The sequence below is a fragment of the Ptychodera flava genome, chromosome 13, assembly GCF_041260155.1.
Source record: "Ptychodera flava strain L36383 chromosome 13, AS_Pfla_20210202, whole genome shotgun sequence".
In the NCBI taxonomy this organism is placed as follows: domain Eukaryota; kingdom Metazoa; phylum Hemichordata; class Enteropneusta; family Ptychoderidae; genus Ptychodera; species Ptychodera flava.
Window position 1 is genome coordinate 37,230,283 of NC_091940.1, and position 15,934 is coordinate 37,246,216.

At 37.9% G+C, this 15,934-nt stretch overlaps 1 protein-coding gene across 1 annotated transcript; it reads left to right on the forward strand.

The window, feature by feature from the left end:
- Positions 1 to 213: 213 nt before the first annotated feature.
- On the forward strand, positions 214 to 15,904 carry LOC139148353 (dipeptidase 1-like). Its single transcript, XM_070719756.1, has 10 exons — positions 214 to 653; positions 4,362 to 4,509; positions 5,378 to 5,510; positions 6,174 to 6,324; positions 8,263 to 8,329; positions 8,814 to 8,990; positions 9,738 to 9,834; positions 11,661 to 11,736; positions 12,007 to 12,142; positions 12,426 to 15,904. The coding sequence occupies exons 1-10, from the start codon at positions 448 to 450 to the stop codon at positions 12,537 to 12,539; spliced, it is 1,305 nt and encodes a 434-aa protein (XP_070575857.1). The 5' UTR covers positions 214 to 447; the 3' UTR covers positions 12,540 to 15,904.
- The last annotated feature ends 30 nt before the right edge of the window (positions 15,905 to 15,934 follow it).

A 15,934-nucleotide genomic window follows, 5' to 3' on the forward strand; every position in this document is an offset into this window, starting at 1 on the left:
GTCAACCTCTATATAGACCCCAACAATTGGCGGAATTGTTGTCGGTTGATATTGTCTCTTTATTTTTTGTTCCGGCGAACGTTTGATCTTTTGCACAGAAGAGACGTCAAAGCCTGTGAGAGAATACAGGCAATGTTACGTCATTCCACTAACTTTAGAGGTAAACAATAGAAAGTGTCACCAATTCATCGTGTTTGCTCTCATGATCAGCATGTCACTTAGCATAACGCGCAAACTCGGTGATCTGAGCATACCGTTTACATTTTGGGCGCAATCGAACAGCCGGGGTAAAGTGCCCCTCCTTGTCTTGACTGTGTAGATACCTACACGACAATCATACCATTCACGTTTGCGATCGATTGTTTTTTGTCTCTTTCCAAATTCTGACCTCCGCTTTATACCAGTAACTGTCTGCGGTACCTGCTTCTTGCAAGAAAGTTTACAATAATGGTGAAAGTGAGAAGACAAGATGATGATGTGTGGTACCGCAAACCGCGGAGTCGATGTATCATTTTGTTAGTTTTAATCGGTCTGCTGGTAATTGTGATCATCGCAGTCGCCGTGGCACTGGCAAAGAAGGGGGGAGACTCCCTACCCCCGGATCCCTTAGAGAGGGCCAAAGCGTTAATGAAACGAGTTCCGCTCGTCGATGGGTAAGTTTTCTTGTTTGCAAATGTTTACAGCGCAAAGAGCTTCGTTCGTTACTCAAGTTCGAGCCGAAAGCTCAAATGAGAAGTATAGACCTGATGTGATTTAATCAGCAACGCCATTGCCTTGCAAATCTGACAGTAACTTGATCAGCAATACCGCATGTAGAGGGGTGCTTGCAAATCCTAACAAATAATAACTGTTTACATGTATGTCATGGTAGGAACTGTGAACAAGCTTTGGCAATGAATTCTTTGACTATTGTTTTTAGGTCAGTGGTTGCATGGTTTCAATAGCCTCAGGCAATGCCGCCCTATTCAGTTGTGTATTTGCTCTTCGTCAAAAGTCTGTTTTCGGGCAATTTATGCACTGTGCAATTGTGGCATTCGAATTTCAGGTCCCTCGTTTGATTGTATTCGAGTTCCATTCAAAGTCATTGCCTTCATAATGAATAATTTAACAGCAACAATAGCAACTTTAAAAAGAGTGCCCTGCCTTTCAGACCAGGAGAGACAGCGCATGCGCAGTGAAGCAACACAAATGAGTCGATCGATCCCAATGTCCGTTGTCAACCTCTTCATGAAATCACCACTCAACTTAATACACTCTTAATATAATGTATGGGGCAATGTTGATGTCTACAGCAGCGTAATAGGGCAATAGTTTGGCATTGAATCATTCCCCCGTGGAAAAATTATTCATTATGAAGGCAATGACTTTGAATGGAACTCGAATACAATCAAACGAGGGACCTGAAATTCGAATGCCACAATTGCACAGTGCATAAATTGCCCGAAAACAGATTTTATTTTTACGAGAAATCAGTGCGTGCACTTTTTCTATTATTTGTTTCTGGTATTATAATAGTATTTTAACAGCACCACAGAGCAAGCAAGGTGAATTCTATTTCCACTATTTGAAAAACCGCGCCAAAACTTGAACGCGACATCGTGATACATTTTCCGGCCTATTTGTTTGTTCTCACGACAGTCCGTGGAAGGACCGTGTTCTCATGAGGACGACAGACGTTGGTTCCAATCACGTGTGGAGGGACCATGGGTCAATGCAGAAACCTGTGCGATGTAACGATGGTTACATGAAATAATTTATGTCTATTGTTTTGACTAGTGACAGTAGTGACTAGTTGACATAATTATGAATGACGAAATCTTTTTCCAAGGCTAACATGCAGCGAATACGAGGAAATGTCGTGTTTAAGAGAAAATACGACCTGCTTTGGGGTTACCAATACCTGTATTAATTGGTCTTACCTTGGTCTGGCTGATAACACTGATTGCATTGGAACTATCTAAAACATGTGTGCGTTCTATAGATCTATGCGATTAATGTTCCTTGAGCTGCCACTGAACTGGACAGAACGGATGACCAAAAATGACTGTAGAATGCCAGTCTGTACTGTGAAACTAAATGGATTTACAGTCAACATATTTCAAAATTAAGTGTCATTCTACTTACATTCTACAGTTTTGGATAGTTATTCCACTTTGACTGACTACTACCTTATGAGCTGGTAACGAGTTATTTGGCCAGGGCGATAAGCATCCGTGTTGGGGACCGGTAGAACAAATTAATGAAGGGGATTAGGGAGGGCAATTAACAGATATAGACTGTTTTCTTTGAAATACTATACACAGATAGCTAGGGTAAAGTAATAGGCACACACTAGACACAGGTAAGGTTTGTATAATGAAAAAGCATTAATAAATGACATTTATTGATCAATTTCATAACTTTCAGACGAATATTGCTTGCAAAACCTTGTGGTTATACCGTGCAATGCAGACTGCATGTAATGCCATGTGAATTACATTCCCTAATTATTCATTTTCCCTTTTTGTGAAACAAAGTGTGTGTGATTGTAATTCATTTCGTCCTGCACCTTATTGAATTGCCATTCAGGTTGGTCATGCAGTTTAGCACCTTTTTCATTCTTTTGTTTCACGCAGTATGATTTTCATGCGTTTTTGCATGCAGTTTAGCTGTAGCACCCTGTTCTGATCGGGCAAGGGGTCTCCACCAGTCTGCTTCCAAAGCAAATGTTTGGGTTGCAAACTTGAGTTTGCAAACCTAGAAGGGAGCCGAAAGTGAAAGGAATGCCGCTAGGCCAGTTGTGACGATGTTCTTGAAGGGGGGGGGGGGGGGGGCGTACATAGAATGGGTAGCATAAGCGGAGGACAGTTGAGCAGACTGGACGAAGAGACCCTCATTGTGTATTAGTTTCGTCTCAATTTCTGACGATCGTTTCTCCGTTACCTTGTGTAGTAGGACCTGACAAAATTAATTATTCCGCCGACGCCGCTTCTTCACTTTTGCCAAGTGTGATGTTTTGAAATTCAGGGGAAATGCTTCTCCGTTCTTTTCCTTATTTTATTTAAAAAAAAAACTTTTGTTCAGCCTCTTTTCCAGCGGCAGCCATGGATTCCGTAAGGCTGTTGTTGTACGATCAGTTGTGACTTGCACGAGTCAAATGGGAATAATTTATTTCAGTGCAACTGTATCATTTAAATAAGGGATCACAGCGCAAGACAGTGTCCTTGATGTTTACCATGTAAATGACACAGATAATGATGCAGTATTGTGAGTCCATTGTATAAAAATGTGTCACATGACACTGGTAAAGGAGCTAGAACAATGGGTTAAAGTAAAATGAACAAGTCATCGTTGGTAACCGTCACAGTCCCCACTTGTTAATGGGTACTTTAATTACAAGTCCTCAGAGAGGATAGAGTCCTCTTCATTAATTGGGCCTGTGATTAAAAATACTGCCATACAGATGGGGCTTAATGGCTGAGAATGAGTTCCATGTTGGTAAAAACGTAAAAACCAAAGTGGGCTGCCACCCTAATTACAAAAGGTTATTAAGTAAGTCAATCAGTAATTAATCGCCAAACAATTTTGCATCCAATTATAGCACTGACAGATTATCATCTGTACCACATTTCATATATTTTGATGCGGTGCTTCTGGACATTCACCCTAAAAAACAAAATTCATTATGTATGCAAATGAACGATTAATTTAAATGATACCGCTTAGTATCATTGAATTGTATTACAGGACTATGAGATCAACATCTGTAACAAGTTTCATCAAATTAGATGCAGCATTTCTGGATATATCACTCTAATTAGGAAAGTTAAAAATTTATTAACTTGACACTGATAAACGTTTTTATTCATTATTAAAGCAATGTGAGCTCAACATCTGTACCAAGTTTCATGAAATTTGATGAACTATTTCTACTATATCTACTATTGTGTACGATCGTATTCATGGTTTTTGCTGTAGTAAGTGATTCGTGTAGCACTGAAAAGAACTACAATTTCAAAGAATCTATTAAAAACATATCAAAGAGTCAACTTGAAGCTATCGGCATCACTACTCTGCTCTGAGAAGTCTATTATAACATCATCAATTCGAAAATGCTCTGTGTTTCCTTTCTCATGTATTTTTTATTGAAAGATCTGTGTTTAAGTTTTTATATTTTTTAGCTGAAATGAGTTCTGAACTTATGTTCAACGAAAATGGCGATATTTTTGTTACGCTCAGCCATGGTACTGTACTGTTCGGAAGATGCATTCCTGTGTAACAAGTTTGGATCTTATCAAAAGATGAAAAAGTTCATTTGTTATATTAAGTACTTTTATTTATTTTGTTTCTTATATTTCTTCTAAAAATTGACGTTTTTTCAGCCACAATGATTTACCATGGCAACTGAAGCTACATTTTGATAACCGGTTGGAGAATATTGACATGTATGAAAGTACAGCCGATAAGTTCGACGAAGGCTATGGACACACAGACATACCTCGATTACGTCAGGGAATGGTGGGAGCGCAGGTAAATTTCAATCCCATTTCCAAATATCATGGCAACCATTTTCCCTTCCATTTTAGTGCTATTTCGTTTGAAATACTAAAGTTATATTGACATTGTGTATCTTCCATTTGAGCGTGCGAGATAACGCTAAAACCCTACCTCCCCACAATATTCATGACAGCACTAAATGTGTTAATTTTTACCTGGACTCCGCATATAAGCTTAATAATGACAAATCGACGTCCATTAAAAAGGGGATAAAACAGCGACCGTGTCCTGTCTGAGATAGCAACATTCTATGAGAGACTTTCAAGGGACGGTGAGGATTTTAACCTATACATCTCTGCTGGATAGATTCAATTTCAGCAAGATGCTCTGTAGTGTACTTGAAGTTTTTTATCACAAAGCTGTTTTACAGCTGTGTATGAATCACATGCACTTTATAGCTTTGGTTACGAAGGAGATTATTATTCGACATACGCGATGGCTAGCGTCTGCTGTTGTATTTAAAGTAAGCTGTATCTTTTGGCTATTTTTTCAGAACTTTTGTTTCGTGGTTTCCCTACACTTGCTGCATGGAATCCCTAAACTGTAATTTAATGCCAAGTATTTAGCATATCACCACATCCTATATGAGTATAATCTCAATTGTTATTGTTGAAAATTGTATTCAAGTCCGGACTAGAATTCATTTGTAAACAATAAACAATGATCACTACACACATACAATCTGCGTCGACAAAACGAATACTCGAAATTTCAGCATGACAAACGGATAAGGGTCAGACACAGTAGTAGTGATATACAGAAGCAGAATACTGAAAAACTTGTCACAAGTTACAGCTTATGTCTCTTTAAATGTCACATGTGTTGGATCTTTTGTTCAAAGTTCTGGGCGGCCTACGTGGCCTGCAGCAACCAATACAAAGACCCCGTAAGGTTTGCTCTTGAACAGATTGACGTCATCAAACGATTCACCAACAAGTATTCGGAAGTCTTTGAGTTTGTTACAACGGCCCAAGGTAAGTTTGGTCTTGTTGACAACTTGAAATTCACATTTACCTGAAACAGAGGGTGTAGATACGTTTTGTGAATCTTCCACACCGTTGCGTCTGCTTTCATTGCCGCAACTTACAACATAGATTTTCTCAAAAACATTTCTAAACTCAAGTAAAACTCCATCAGATATGGAGCACCAACTTTCGAACTTTCTTAAAAGTCGGCTTTATTGCTTGTTCATATGGATTAACCCGCAGTGTGTTGGTGGGGGGGGGGGGGGGGGTAGAAAATAATTGGTTTAGAAAACTTTTTCACTGTTGTAAAAAATCACTGACTGGTCTTACAAAGCATAATAAATCAGTCATTGAACCAATAAAAGACAACAGATTGAAACAAATGTAAAATTAATATTTCTTATGGTTTTGGTGCGCCTTGTGTACCTCCTGATATGTTTGACATATTCAAAGTATATGCTGAAAACGTGCGATGTACGTCATATTATACCCTGTCGTAAGAAATGTTTTTGTAATATTTTAGGATAATGATTTGAGAAGCCAATCAGCCGTTCCAAAAAGGAAAATTTTACTTTAATCATCGGATTTCGGGAAGACAGCGTACTCTGTTAAACTCCCGATGGTGATTCCTAGTCCTAGAATGACACTGGTTTTGTCCTGTTGCTTCTGTAGGTATTTTAGACGCCTTCAATAAAAACAAGATCGGCAGTATGATTGGGGTCGAAGGTGGCCACGCGTTTGACAGTCATTTGGGAAATCTGCGCATGCTCTATGACGTTGGTGCACGTTACGTCACGATTACACATAGTTGTAATACGCCTTGGTAAGATTTGTTTTGTCTATTTGAACTCTGAAACTACTGTGGTAGTTGTTTCAGTTCCCATCAGTTGTAACTTTTGATGGATTTGCTATTAATTGTATGAATTTCCATCTCCAAAATTATGTCGCAATGCCCAGTATTCAGTTTGTTGATACCGTCTGTGTATGCGCAAAGGCTTAATGTCATTGTTGATGGTTGGACATGAATTTCAGTACAGACTAGAATTCTTGTGTCAACAATGACATTGCAAATGGTACACTGTGCATTCAAACAAACAAAAATAAACAAACATACAAACAAGCATACACATACATAAATAAATCATAAACACAGACAAACATAAACAAATAGATAAAAAAACAAACAAACATACGATATCATAGAACGTTGAATAAATAACAAACATACAAATAAATAAATAAACAAATGTAATTGGATTGAATTTATCATGGGTGGGAGGCATAACTGGTATTACGCAACATTGCCACGCAGAGCCAGACAGCCAGTAGTACATTGATAGATACTTCGAGAATTAGGAAATCCGTAGCTCAAATATGGAAAAATCCATCACAATCATGGACTACGCACGCTAAGGAAAGCTTGTCTTCATACGCTTTGGGGAAAATTTGCTCAGAATGGTTGGCTTCGAAGAACAGAATAGATTGATAACCCTTCGCGTTACTTTGATATTCTCGGTGACGAGACGGTTGAAATCGATAGCATCTTGATGGTTGAACCTGGAAGTAGCCTGAGCGAGTTTACGTGATGCAAAGCCGTAAACCGGGTCACCATGCCATACACATCAGACTGACAGTTGCTTGTGGTTCAATACACAGCGAAGGACCCTATATACACAGGCGCTCGTTTATAGCTGGGTAGTCTGCTAAATCGATCGATTTTCGGCTCAATCGATCGATCCCCTACTCGATCTGCCCCGCTGCTGTAACCTACATACAGGTATTTAGGTTTCAGTTGCGCGCAGATCGAGTACGGGATCGATAGATCGAGCCGAAAATCGATCGATTTAGCAGACTACCTCGCTAACGAGCGCCTCTGTCTGTATGTTAAAGCACAGTAATAATCCTAATGCTATTAAACATCAGCCTTCGCCGCGTATCAAACTACTCTAGTATGGGCGTTAGTGAAACGTGGTGACCACGTGCTGTACTCCGACAGCATTATCAACCCTTTCCAAGCCTGGCATGCTAGATTTGAAATCGAGTAAATATTTGGGAGATTTCGAAGACGAACTTGAGAACGGTCAGTACATTTCTGAGTTTTTCAGTCCTGGACGAAAATCGTACAGCTACAAGGTCGTGATGAAAATGGTGGCATTAAGACTCCTCTCTATGACGATGGTTGCGACGACACCACAGCTGACGTAGTGACTACGTTGCAGGAGTAATTTTGCGCAATTAATAGATAACCTCTACACATTTACGCTTTTTTAACCGAACCATGGACCAACTGAGCAAATATTTTGTTGTGTTAAGACCAATATTATCCAAGGAATTTCGGACGAACTCTGTGAAGTGAAGTGAACTCTGTGAAGCGAAGATGCTAACCTAATAATTAATGATGATGTGTGACAGACTTGGTAACGGATGGCACACACAGTTGCTCGTAGTATTGTCCGTATAGTCGATTGAAGGTCGGAAGCCGAAGGCCGAATTTCTCAGCCTGCGATCCAGGCAACACTGCGAGTACCTGTGGTAGTGCACGGCGTGGGAACACCCTGATGTTTATGCTCGTATAAAAATTGTTCGAACAGATGCAGATGCAGCCGTTATAAATATCATTTTGTTCATTAAATGATTATCAATTACATCTGTTATTAATATATGACCATGCAAAATGAAATTGAAGCTATTCACGACCAGTGCCTCACGTCAATGTTGTTTTCTTGGAATTTTAAATCATTATTATTTCTGTACCCTGCAGGGCCGACAACTGGAAGTGCTCTCAAGACAACAATCCCGAGTTTGGTGGATTATCAGAATGGGGAGAGGTAGGAACAGACAAAGGGGGGGGGGGGGGGGACGAACTATCATGATAAATTCAAGTTGTGCTTGTCTATATGTCGTTGTGTAAAGTGACAAAAGACTTTAATTTTGTTTTATATTTTCATCAGTACTGTTCAGGAAAACGAGCATTTCATAATCTTGCTCCACAATGTAAATTGAAAGACAGAGTCATGTTCTTACTACTACAACGTGTTGACAAATTCTACTGAAATTTGGTTGGCTACCATAATTGGACATTACATAGATACAAAGATGTATCGACAAATTGAATACTAGATTTTGACATGGTTTTTGGAGCTGAACAAGAAACTATATTTTACAAAAAAATAAAAATTATTGAATAATCGATTTGCTTTTTGACCATGAAAATTGAAAATGAAGTCATTACTCCCATAATGATGATTGTTAATTCGGTCTCACGTGTTTCACGTTTAGTTTGTGACTTAAATGTTGCTTCGCTTTTCACAGCTTGTTATACGAGAGATGAATCGACTGGGCATGCTCATTGACCTTTCACACGTCTCCTTTGACACAATGCATGACACCTTACGTATTACGGAAGCACCTGTCATTTTCAGCCATTCGTCGGCTTTTGCCATCTGTGCTCATCATAGAAATGTCCCGGATGATGTGTTAGAAAAAGTGGTAAGATATTCTTTTGCTTGATTTTAATTGAATCCGAACGTTATGAGGTCATAATAATTACATTGCACTTGTTCAGTGGCTCTGGGAGAAAAATCGACCATAACGTTCACTTAAAAGAAAACTTAGCCCTGCTTTACGGATAAACAGCCGCATCTTTAAAGGTATACTGTCACCTGTTCCAATTTTGCCACAATTACCATGGAAAGAGAAAATCTAACCGATCACAGATTGTAAGCGGGTGGCCGCTTTTTAAAAACAGCACCCTCATATGGGCATTTTGAGTACCAAGGAAGGCCCCTTTGACCATATATGGACATATTTAGATTACAGGTGACTGTATACCTTCAAGAGAACATTCTCAAATTGACTACGAATTTCACTTGTAAACTTTCGCCAAACACTCTTCCATTCATCACTTCTGTAAAGTTGTAACTGCTTAAGTTGGTTGCGGTTGTAGATTACACTGCAGACGTCAACAATTCAGTTCAAAAAAGAAAACGTATATAGGAAAGTGTTCGAGCAAGAATGCGATAACCTTGATAAGAAGACATGCTGTGTGCTATAACCAAGGCAACAAGACCAATATTATTCCCACCTATTCGCCCTTCTATTTCAGAGGCGAACGCTTTCAAGCAAACAATCGTTACGCGATATTACCCAAAGACGTTGCGTTTTTACCAAGACAGGAATATTCGCTCAGTTGTCAGTTAGCGCTTTGCTTATACTCTCTCTTTATTTTCATTGCAGAAAGAAAACGGGGGCGTTGTCATGGTAAATTTCTATGAAAAGTACATCAATTGTCCGCCAATGAATCAATCAGTTAGTGATATCAAACAAGTGGCAGGTGAGAAATACGATTCAAATAGTTGTGAAGTGGTTGTCTCTGGAAATGCTCAGAGCGAGGTTTTGCCATAAACTTTGTTTCTTTCTGGCAATGTATCAACGTCAACATCTTAGATTGGCTTCATCAACTATAGCCACTGACATAAAACACTGCCATTGTGCTTATTAATGGATACCGATTCAACCCCTGCATCTTTCGAACTGTGTAGGCCTATATGCTCTTGCCAATATGGCGGACAATTTTCACCTTCACGTTTAAACTTGTATTTCTTACTCATGCAACTTGTTGCTATCACAGTGCTTTTAATGTTTCTCACAGTCAACCGTGCGCGTGTTTCTGTCGATGCAAACTTTGTATATGCCTTCAAACTATTTGGTTATCATTGAAGCTTGGAGTTTGAAATTCCTTTCCTGTAATTTTTGTCCTCTTTTACATAAAGGTGTTTTATCCTTGATCAAACGTTCCTCGCAACGCCTGCTTTGTTACTGAAAAAAATACTTGTTTCCGTCGTTGTTACGTTCACAAAAGAAAAGGTGAAAGGTATTATTTCTATGCCAATACTTATATTAATTGTGTGGGGGCGCTTTGCAAAACAGTGACAAGTAATCAGAAATCACGAGGACAAAGTGTATTAACATTTAGTATCAATAGATTAAAAAGCACGTTTCTATGAGAAATAATAATAAGGCACTTGGGTTTATTATTTCAAAGTTCAAAATTCTTAAAAATATGGGTTTTAGCACATATACAAAGCTTTACAATTCATGTGTAGCCCCAATACTGGACTATGGTTCAGCTATTTGGGGTTACGGTAAACATCCAAAGTGTGACTCGGTTCAAAATCATGCTTTACGGTTCTTTTTAGGAGTTCATAGATTTACACCTATTGATGCTGTATCTGGTGACACAGGTTGGAATTCATGTCAGGTGCGAAGATACACTTGGATACTCGGATATTGGAATAATCTTGTTAACCTTGATGGAAACAGATTAACAAAGAAAATATTTCTTTGGGACTATGCTCTTCAGCAGTCCAATTGGTCTTCTGATGTATGTCATATTTTTGATGACCTGAATTTTGATACAGATGGACTACTTCATGTAAACTTAAGTCTTGCCTCAAGTCGTTAGCGACTTGAACATTCAACTGCTTGGTGTGAAAGTGTAAACCGAAAACCAAAACTAAGAACATATGTGCTCTTTAAAACTGATTATAATGTAGAATGCTATGTATCGATGTGTCTCTCTCGTAGACAGCGATCTTTATTGGCTCAATTTAGAACCGGTGTTTTGCCTTTACGAATAGAAACTGGAAGATATAGGGGAGAAGCTGTTGACAATAGAATCTGTATTTTCTGTAATCAAAATGCTGTAGAAAATGAGACGCACTTTCTTTTCCATTGTAATCTATATGACGATTTGAGGGAAATGTATTTAAATTTAAATACTGATTATCAAACTTTGACATCAGATACTGAGAAATGTAAATTTTTGATGTCTAGAAACGTTAGGGGAATATCAAAGTTTATTGAACATGCATTTACAAGGAGAAAAGAGCGTTTATATGTGAATGTTTGAAAGCGTATTGTTTTCCGCTTACAATGCCCTCGTGACCTATATTTTGAATTGTCTTAAAAGTGACATATAAGCCCATTGGGCTGGGAGATGTTAACCTTATGCTGAACTGTATTCTTTTGGAACCATTATATCTCATGTCACTATAATAAACTTAACTAACTAACTAACTAATAAGGAACATTCTTTACCAAGAGTGTTTTAAAAATGAAGAAATTGACACCAATTTTATTATACATATTATTTCACAGATCATATCGATTATCTTAAAAGTAAATGCGGCGTGGACTGTGTTGGCATCGGTTCAGACTATGATGGAGTGGACGTGTAAGAACATATCATTGCAATAAAGAATTTTCGTATTATTCAACAGAGAGAGAGAGAGAGAGAGAGAGAGAGAGAGAGAGAGAGAGAGAGAGAGAGAGAGAGAGAGAGAGAGAGAGAGAGAGATGTACGAGCGCATTGGCAAGGGATCAGAGGAGAGCGAGAGAAGAGAGATAGATGAGGCGTGGTGAGTTGTATCACGGTGCATTTCATTCTTCATTCAATAGTTTTGGGAAAGTGGGTATTAACATACGATGCATGTGTTTTATGCAGATTACCTGAAGGTTTAGGGGACGTATCCACATTCCCAGATCTAATCGCTGAAATGATACGACGAGGATGGAGTGACGAGGATATTGAAAAACTTCTAGGCAACAATCTCATCCGGGCATTTAAAGAGGCCGAGAAGGTAAGTGTACGGCCTGTCTTAAAGCGAGTTTTGACATTTCGTTTGTTGTCCTTATTACGTTCCATGATATTAGAATTGCAAGTTTTGTCCAACGCATAATTTTATTTCAATTGCATGGTTTCGATCGTATTTTTTTCACTAATTTCATTTTAAAGCTGCAATGTTGGATTGAAATTTTCGTTTACAACTGTAGTACTTTCCGTAAGGTTGAGCAATGGCATCCAACATTTTAAACTTTGAGTCTTCTGATATACAATTGTATTCTGAATTTTGTGTTTTAAAGGTTCGAGACCGTCTGTCCAGCTCAATTGAACCCTATGATGAGACAATACCACGTGACAGCGGAGAAGAAGCAAACAACACGTGCCGCCATTATATCTACAATCCAGATAACTAAAGTGAAGAGACTATTTAAGACCTTTGACACGTGACGTCACTTTGCTCGCACATCACAATTTTTACTACAAGCAATTATATTATTAATTCACTTGGCAGACTAGTTCGGAAGAAAGGCTACGAAAGAAGTCACTAAATTATAATTTTTAAGGCACACACTTAGTTTTTTCATGATTGTACGCTGTAATCTGTGCTACATCATTATTGAGGTTTCTAAAATCGATTATGCACTTTTAAACAAGAAAATTCATTTAAATAACAGTTTCTATGCTGACAAAAGTTCGGCCACTGATTTATATTTCATCGTCATCATTTATCAACATGCGCGAAGAATGGATTTGAAACCAGGCAACGACGAGCATAGATATTAAAGCGCCATAAGCTGTAACTAGTCATTTAATTCTATAAGTGATATTTCATGTTTATAAAATACAGTTTCTTGTTCGTCTACCAAAATTGTATCTGGATGCCTGGTGTTCAAAATGCCAATGTCATTGTTGTTGTCAATGTTATCGTTGACAAAACGAATTCTAATCCGGACTTGAATTCATGTGTCAACAATATTATTATATGTTGTACTCAATGCAATGGATTTGTATTTCGTGATGCTTAGGAACAAGATAAGAAATAGAATCAGAAAAAGAATAAGATGTGCTTGTTTTATAGAACAAAACTTAAGATGCAAATACAATCAAAAGTTACAGTTATTGCGACCGTCCCCTAATAAAGAACAATCGACTGCTAACGATGGTTTAATTGATGATTTCTAAGCAAGGGGAGCAGGAACCATAGGTTGTGAGTTGGTATCAGAACGAAAGGTCATCGCACACCGAGATAACCTCTACTCCGTCCCCCTGAACAGCGCTCTCTACGACAAGGACGGATAGAACACATCACGATATCAAATGACGGCATGAGGGACAACGAACCTGTTATTTCGAGAAATTACATTCAAGAGGTTTCCATATGGTTTCTATATTCATATAGTATTCTGAAGTATATGGAGGAAAATTTAAATATGGAGGGGAAGTGAAAACTGTTCGGTACTGAATCCTGGTACGATTTGAAGAAATACATCCCAACATCCCCCCCCCCCTCGTTTCTTTCTTTCCCGCTCGTCTTACTGTCCATCAGGAAAACTGCCCTCTCAACAACAACAACAAAAAACTCTCCACAGCCCTCTTCCCGCCATGGCTTTGTTGCTCTCCACATCTGTTTACCCAAGCAATAGACCTAATCCTTCCCATTGCCTGCCTGTTTGGCTTTATTCCAGTTGCTGCACGGGAAATGTAACTTGGAAATTTTTGATTAAAACAATGTCCATCCGCCCTTCCTCGCGCAACCTAACACGATAAAATGCCCTTCCCCTCGGGAAGAAACAGCTGGCTAACACCTTTCGTAGAGACTGGCTAACATGGACTTTTATCAATTTAAGTCATCATAATGTAACTCTCTTCGCTAAGTTATCAGTAAAGAAATCAATATTAGAGATAATGTGATAAATTCAGACCCACGTTCTCTGACCCAGATCTGAACAGACGCCCAAACGCAAATACAAACTAGGCAAGATGGTTGCGGTTGCATCATGTTTTTAAGAAGCTTTCATTTATTGTGATGGGTGGGGCTGGAGGAAAGAGGAGTATGTCCGTAGTTTGACATGTTGTCATAACCAAATTCCTTTTTCTCAAATAAAACGCCTTTTACTAAACTTGTTGATCATGACCCTCCCCTATCCTCAATTCTACTGTAGCCTTGAATTAGTTTTAAATTTTGATACAGATATGTCACGCATGCAATTACCAGACTTTAAGTTACTCCAAACACTACGATATTTTATTTTTTGTGTAGGAGACATCAAACAATCCAACATTGTATAGATTAGACGATTAAACAAACGAAGAAAAAGAGCCAACCAGGTTTATGAAATATCATAATTCCTAGACAGGAGAAAGACACTCATTTGCCAGCATTGGCCACGATGGTTCTTCCAAAATCAATGAAGATTCTGTCACTCTCAAGACCAAACCGTCTCCTTCCCAGCATACCAGCTGAATTTGATTGACAGACATGCTTTTGAACTAATCCCCAAGTTAACTTTGTCAACTGACAGATCAAGTTGCTAAGCAAATTGAGTAAACCGGTGACGAAACATTAAGCCAGAGTACTAGCTTTGAGGCATCAACCAAGTGATAGTTCCTCAGACTGACATTGTTTCATTACGAGAATCAAAAGCTTCTCGACCTCTTTGAATGCCAGGATAAGATTAACATTGCTAAGAAATAGAATGATACGTCCCAACTATATAAATGAGAGTGTAGAGCTAAGAATCCTTTTAGTTCAGTCTGAAGATTACAAGATGCATGAAACTTAAGTAACAGATACTATTACTTTGTACTTGAAGTAATCTTAAGTTATTATTTATAACGATCTGCTTTTAGCATCGAGCACTAATTTCCCACGGGGACATCTGTATATTTCGATATATATATCTAATATATATATATATATTTTAGATATATCAGATATATTTGTTTTTGTTTTTAAAAATGATCGTGTTATATTTCTGGTATTTATTTATTGTTTGATTTTTTTAGTCTTTAGAGGTAGAGATATAGTTATGCTGTTTTATTTCTTTTATCAACCACAGCTTTGTGTTTATCAACCTGTAACAGTTTTAATATGTATACATAGCCGGTATTTCTTTTTTTTACACTTACATTTTGGAGGCATGTCAATAATGATTTATACATTGCAGGTTCTGTCAAGAAGTGTAATTTTGAGTCGTGGTCGATGCAAGGAACAAAATTGCAAAATGCCACTTTCCCCTAAACTTTATCATATCGCACTTCTTCAATCTGAAAATTTCTGTAAAATTAGTGAAAATAAAGTTCGAAACCTGTATTGTACATGTTTTCTGTCCTTTTCGTCACCGATGAATTAGAATATTGAGATTTTGTGTTCATTTTAAAAATGTAATATTTGCAAAATGATTGAATGATTGACCTTCCCCCAGGATAGATTTTCAGAATATGACTCTTCCTCCAATTCCTCTGGTCCACCCCCTCATAACAAATGAAAGCTCCCTAAGGTCATTACATCATGTTTGTGTCGGAACAGTTACCTTTCGCTTAAACATCCTATATTTTGAAAGTTATTTGAGAACTCACTATTTCACATATTTTTATTTTTAAATTTTAAACATTTGCTTCTTTTATATATTTTACCTTTTCATTCGTATTTAGATTTTAAATTCATTTTGTATTTTTCATTCTTCAGTCAGTTATGTACAATGTGCTGAGACGTTTCATGTTGTGTATTTGGATGAACGTTTTATAATTTTTTAAATAAACAAATTATTTTAATACATTTTAAAATCAAAATTTAATTAAATAATCG

Coding starts and splice junctions, on each gene's coding strand:
- LOC139148353 (XM_070719756.1), top strand. CDS start 448: ATGGTGAAAGTGAGAAGACAAGATGATGATGTGTGGTACCGCAAACCG. Junction 6,325..8,262: donor CATAGTTGTAATACGCCTTG/GTAAGATTTGTT, acceptor TGTACCCTGCAG/GGCCGACAACTGGAAGTGCT. Junction 11,737..12,006: donor GACTATGATGGAGTGGACGT/GTAAGAACATAT, acceptor TGTTTTATGCAG/ATTACCTGAAGGTTTAGGGG.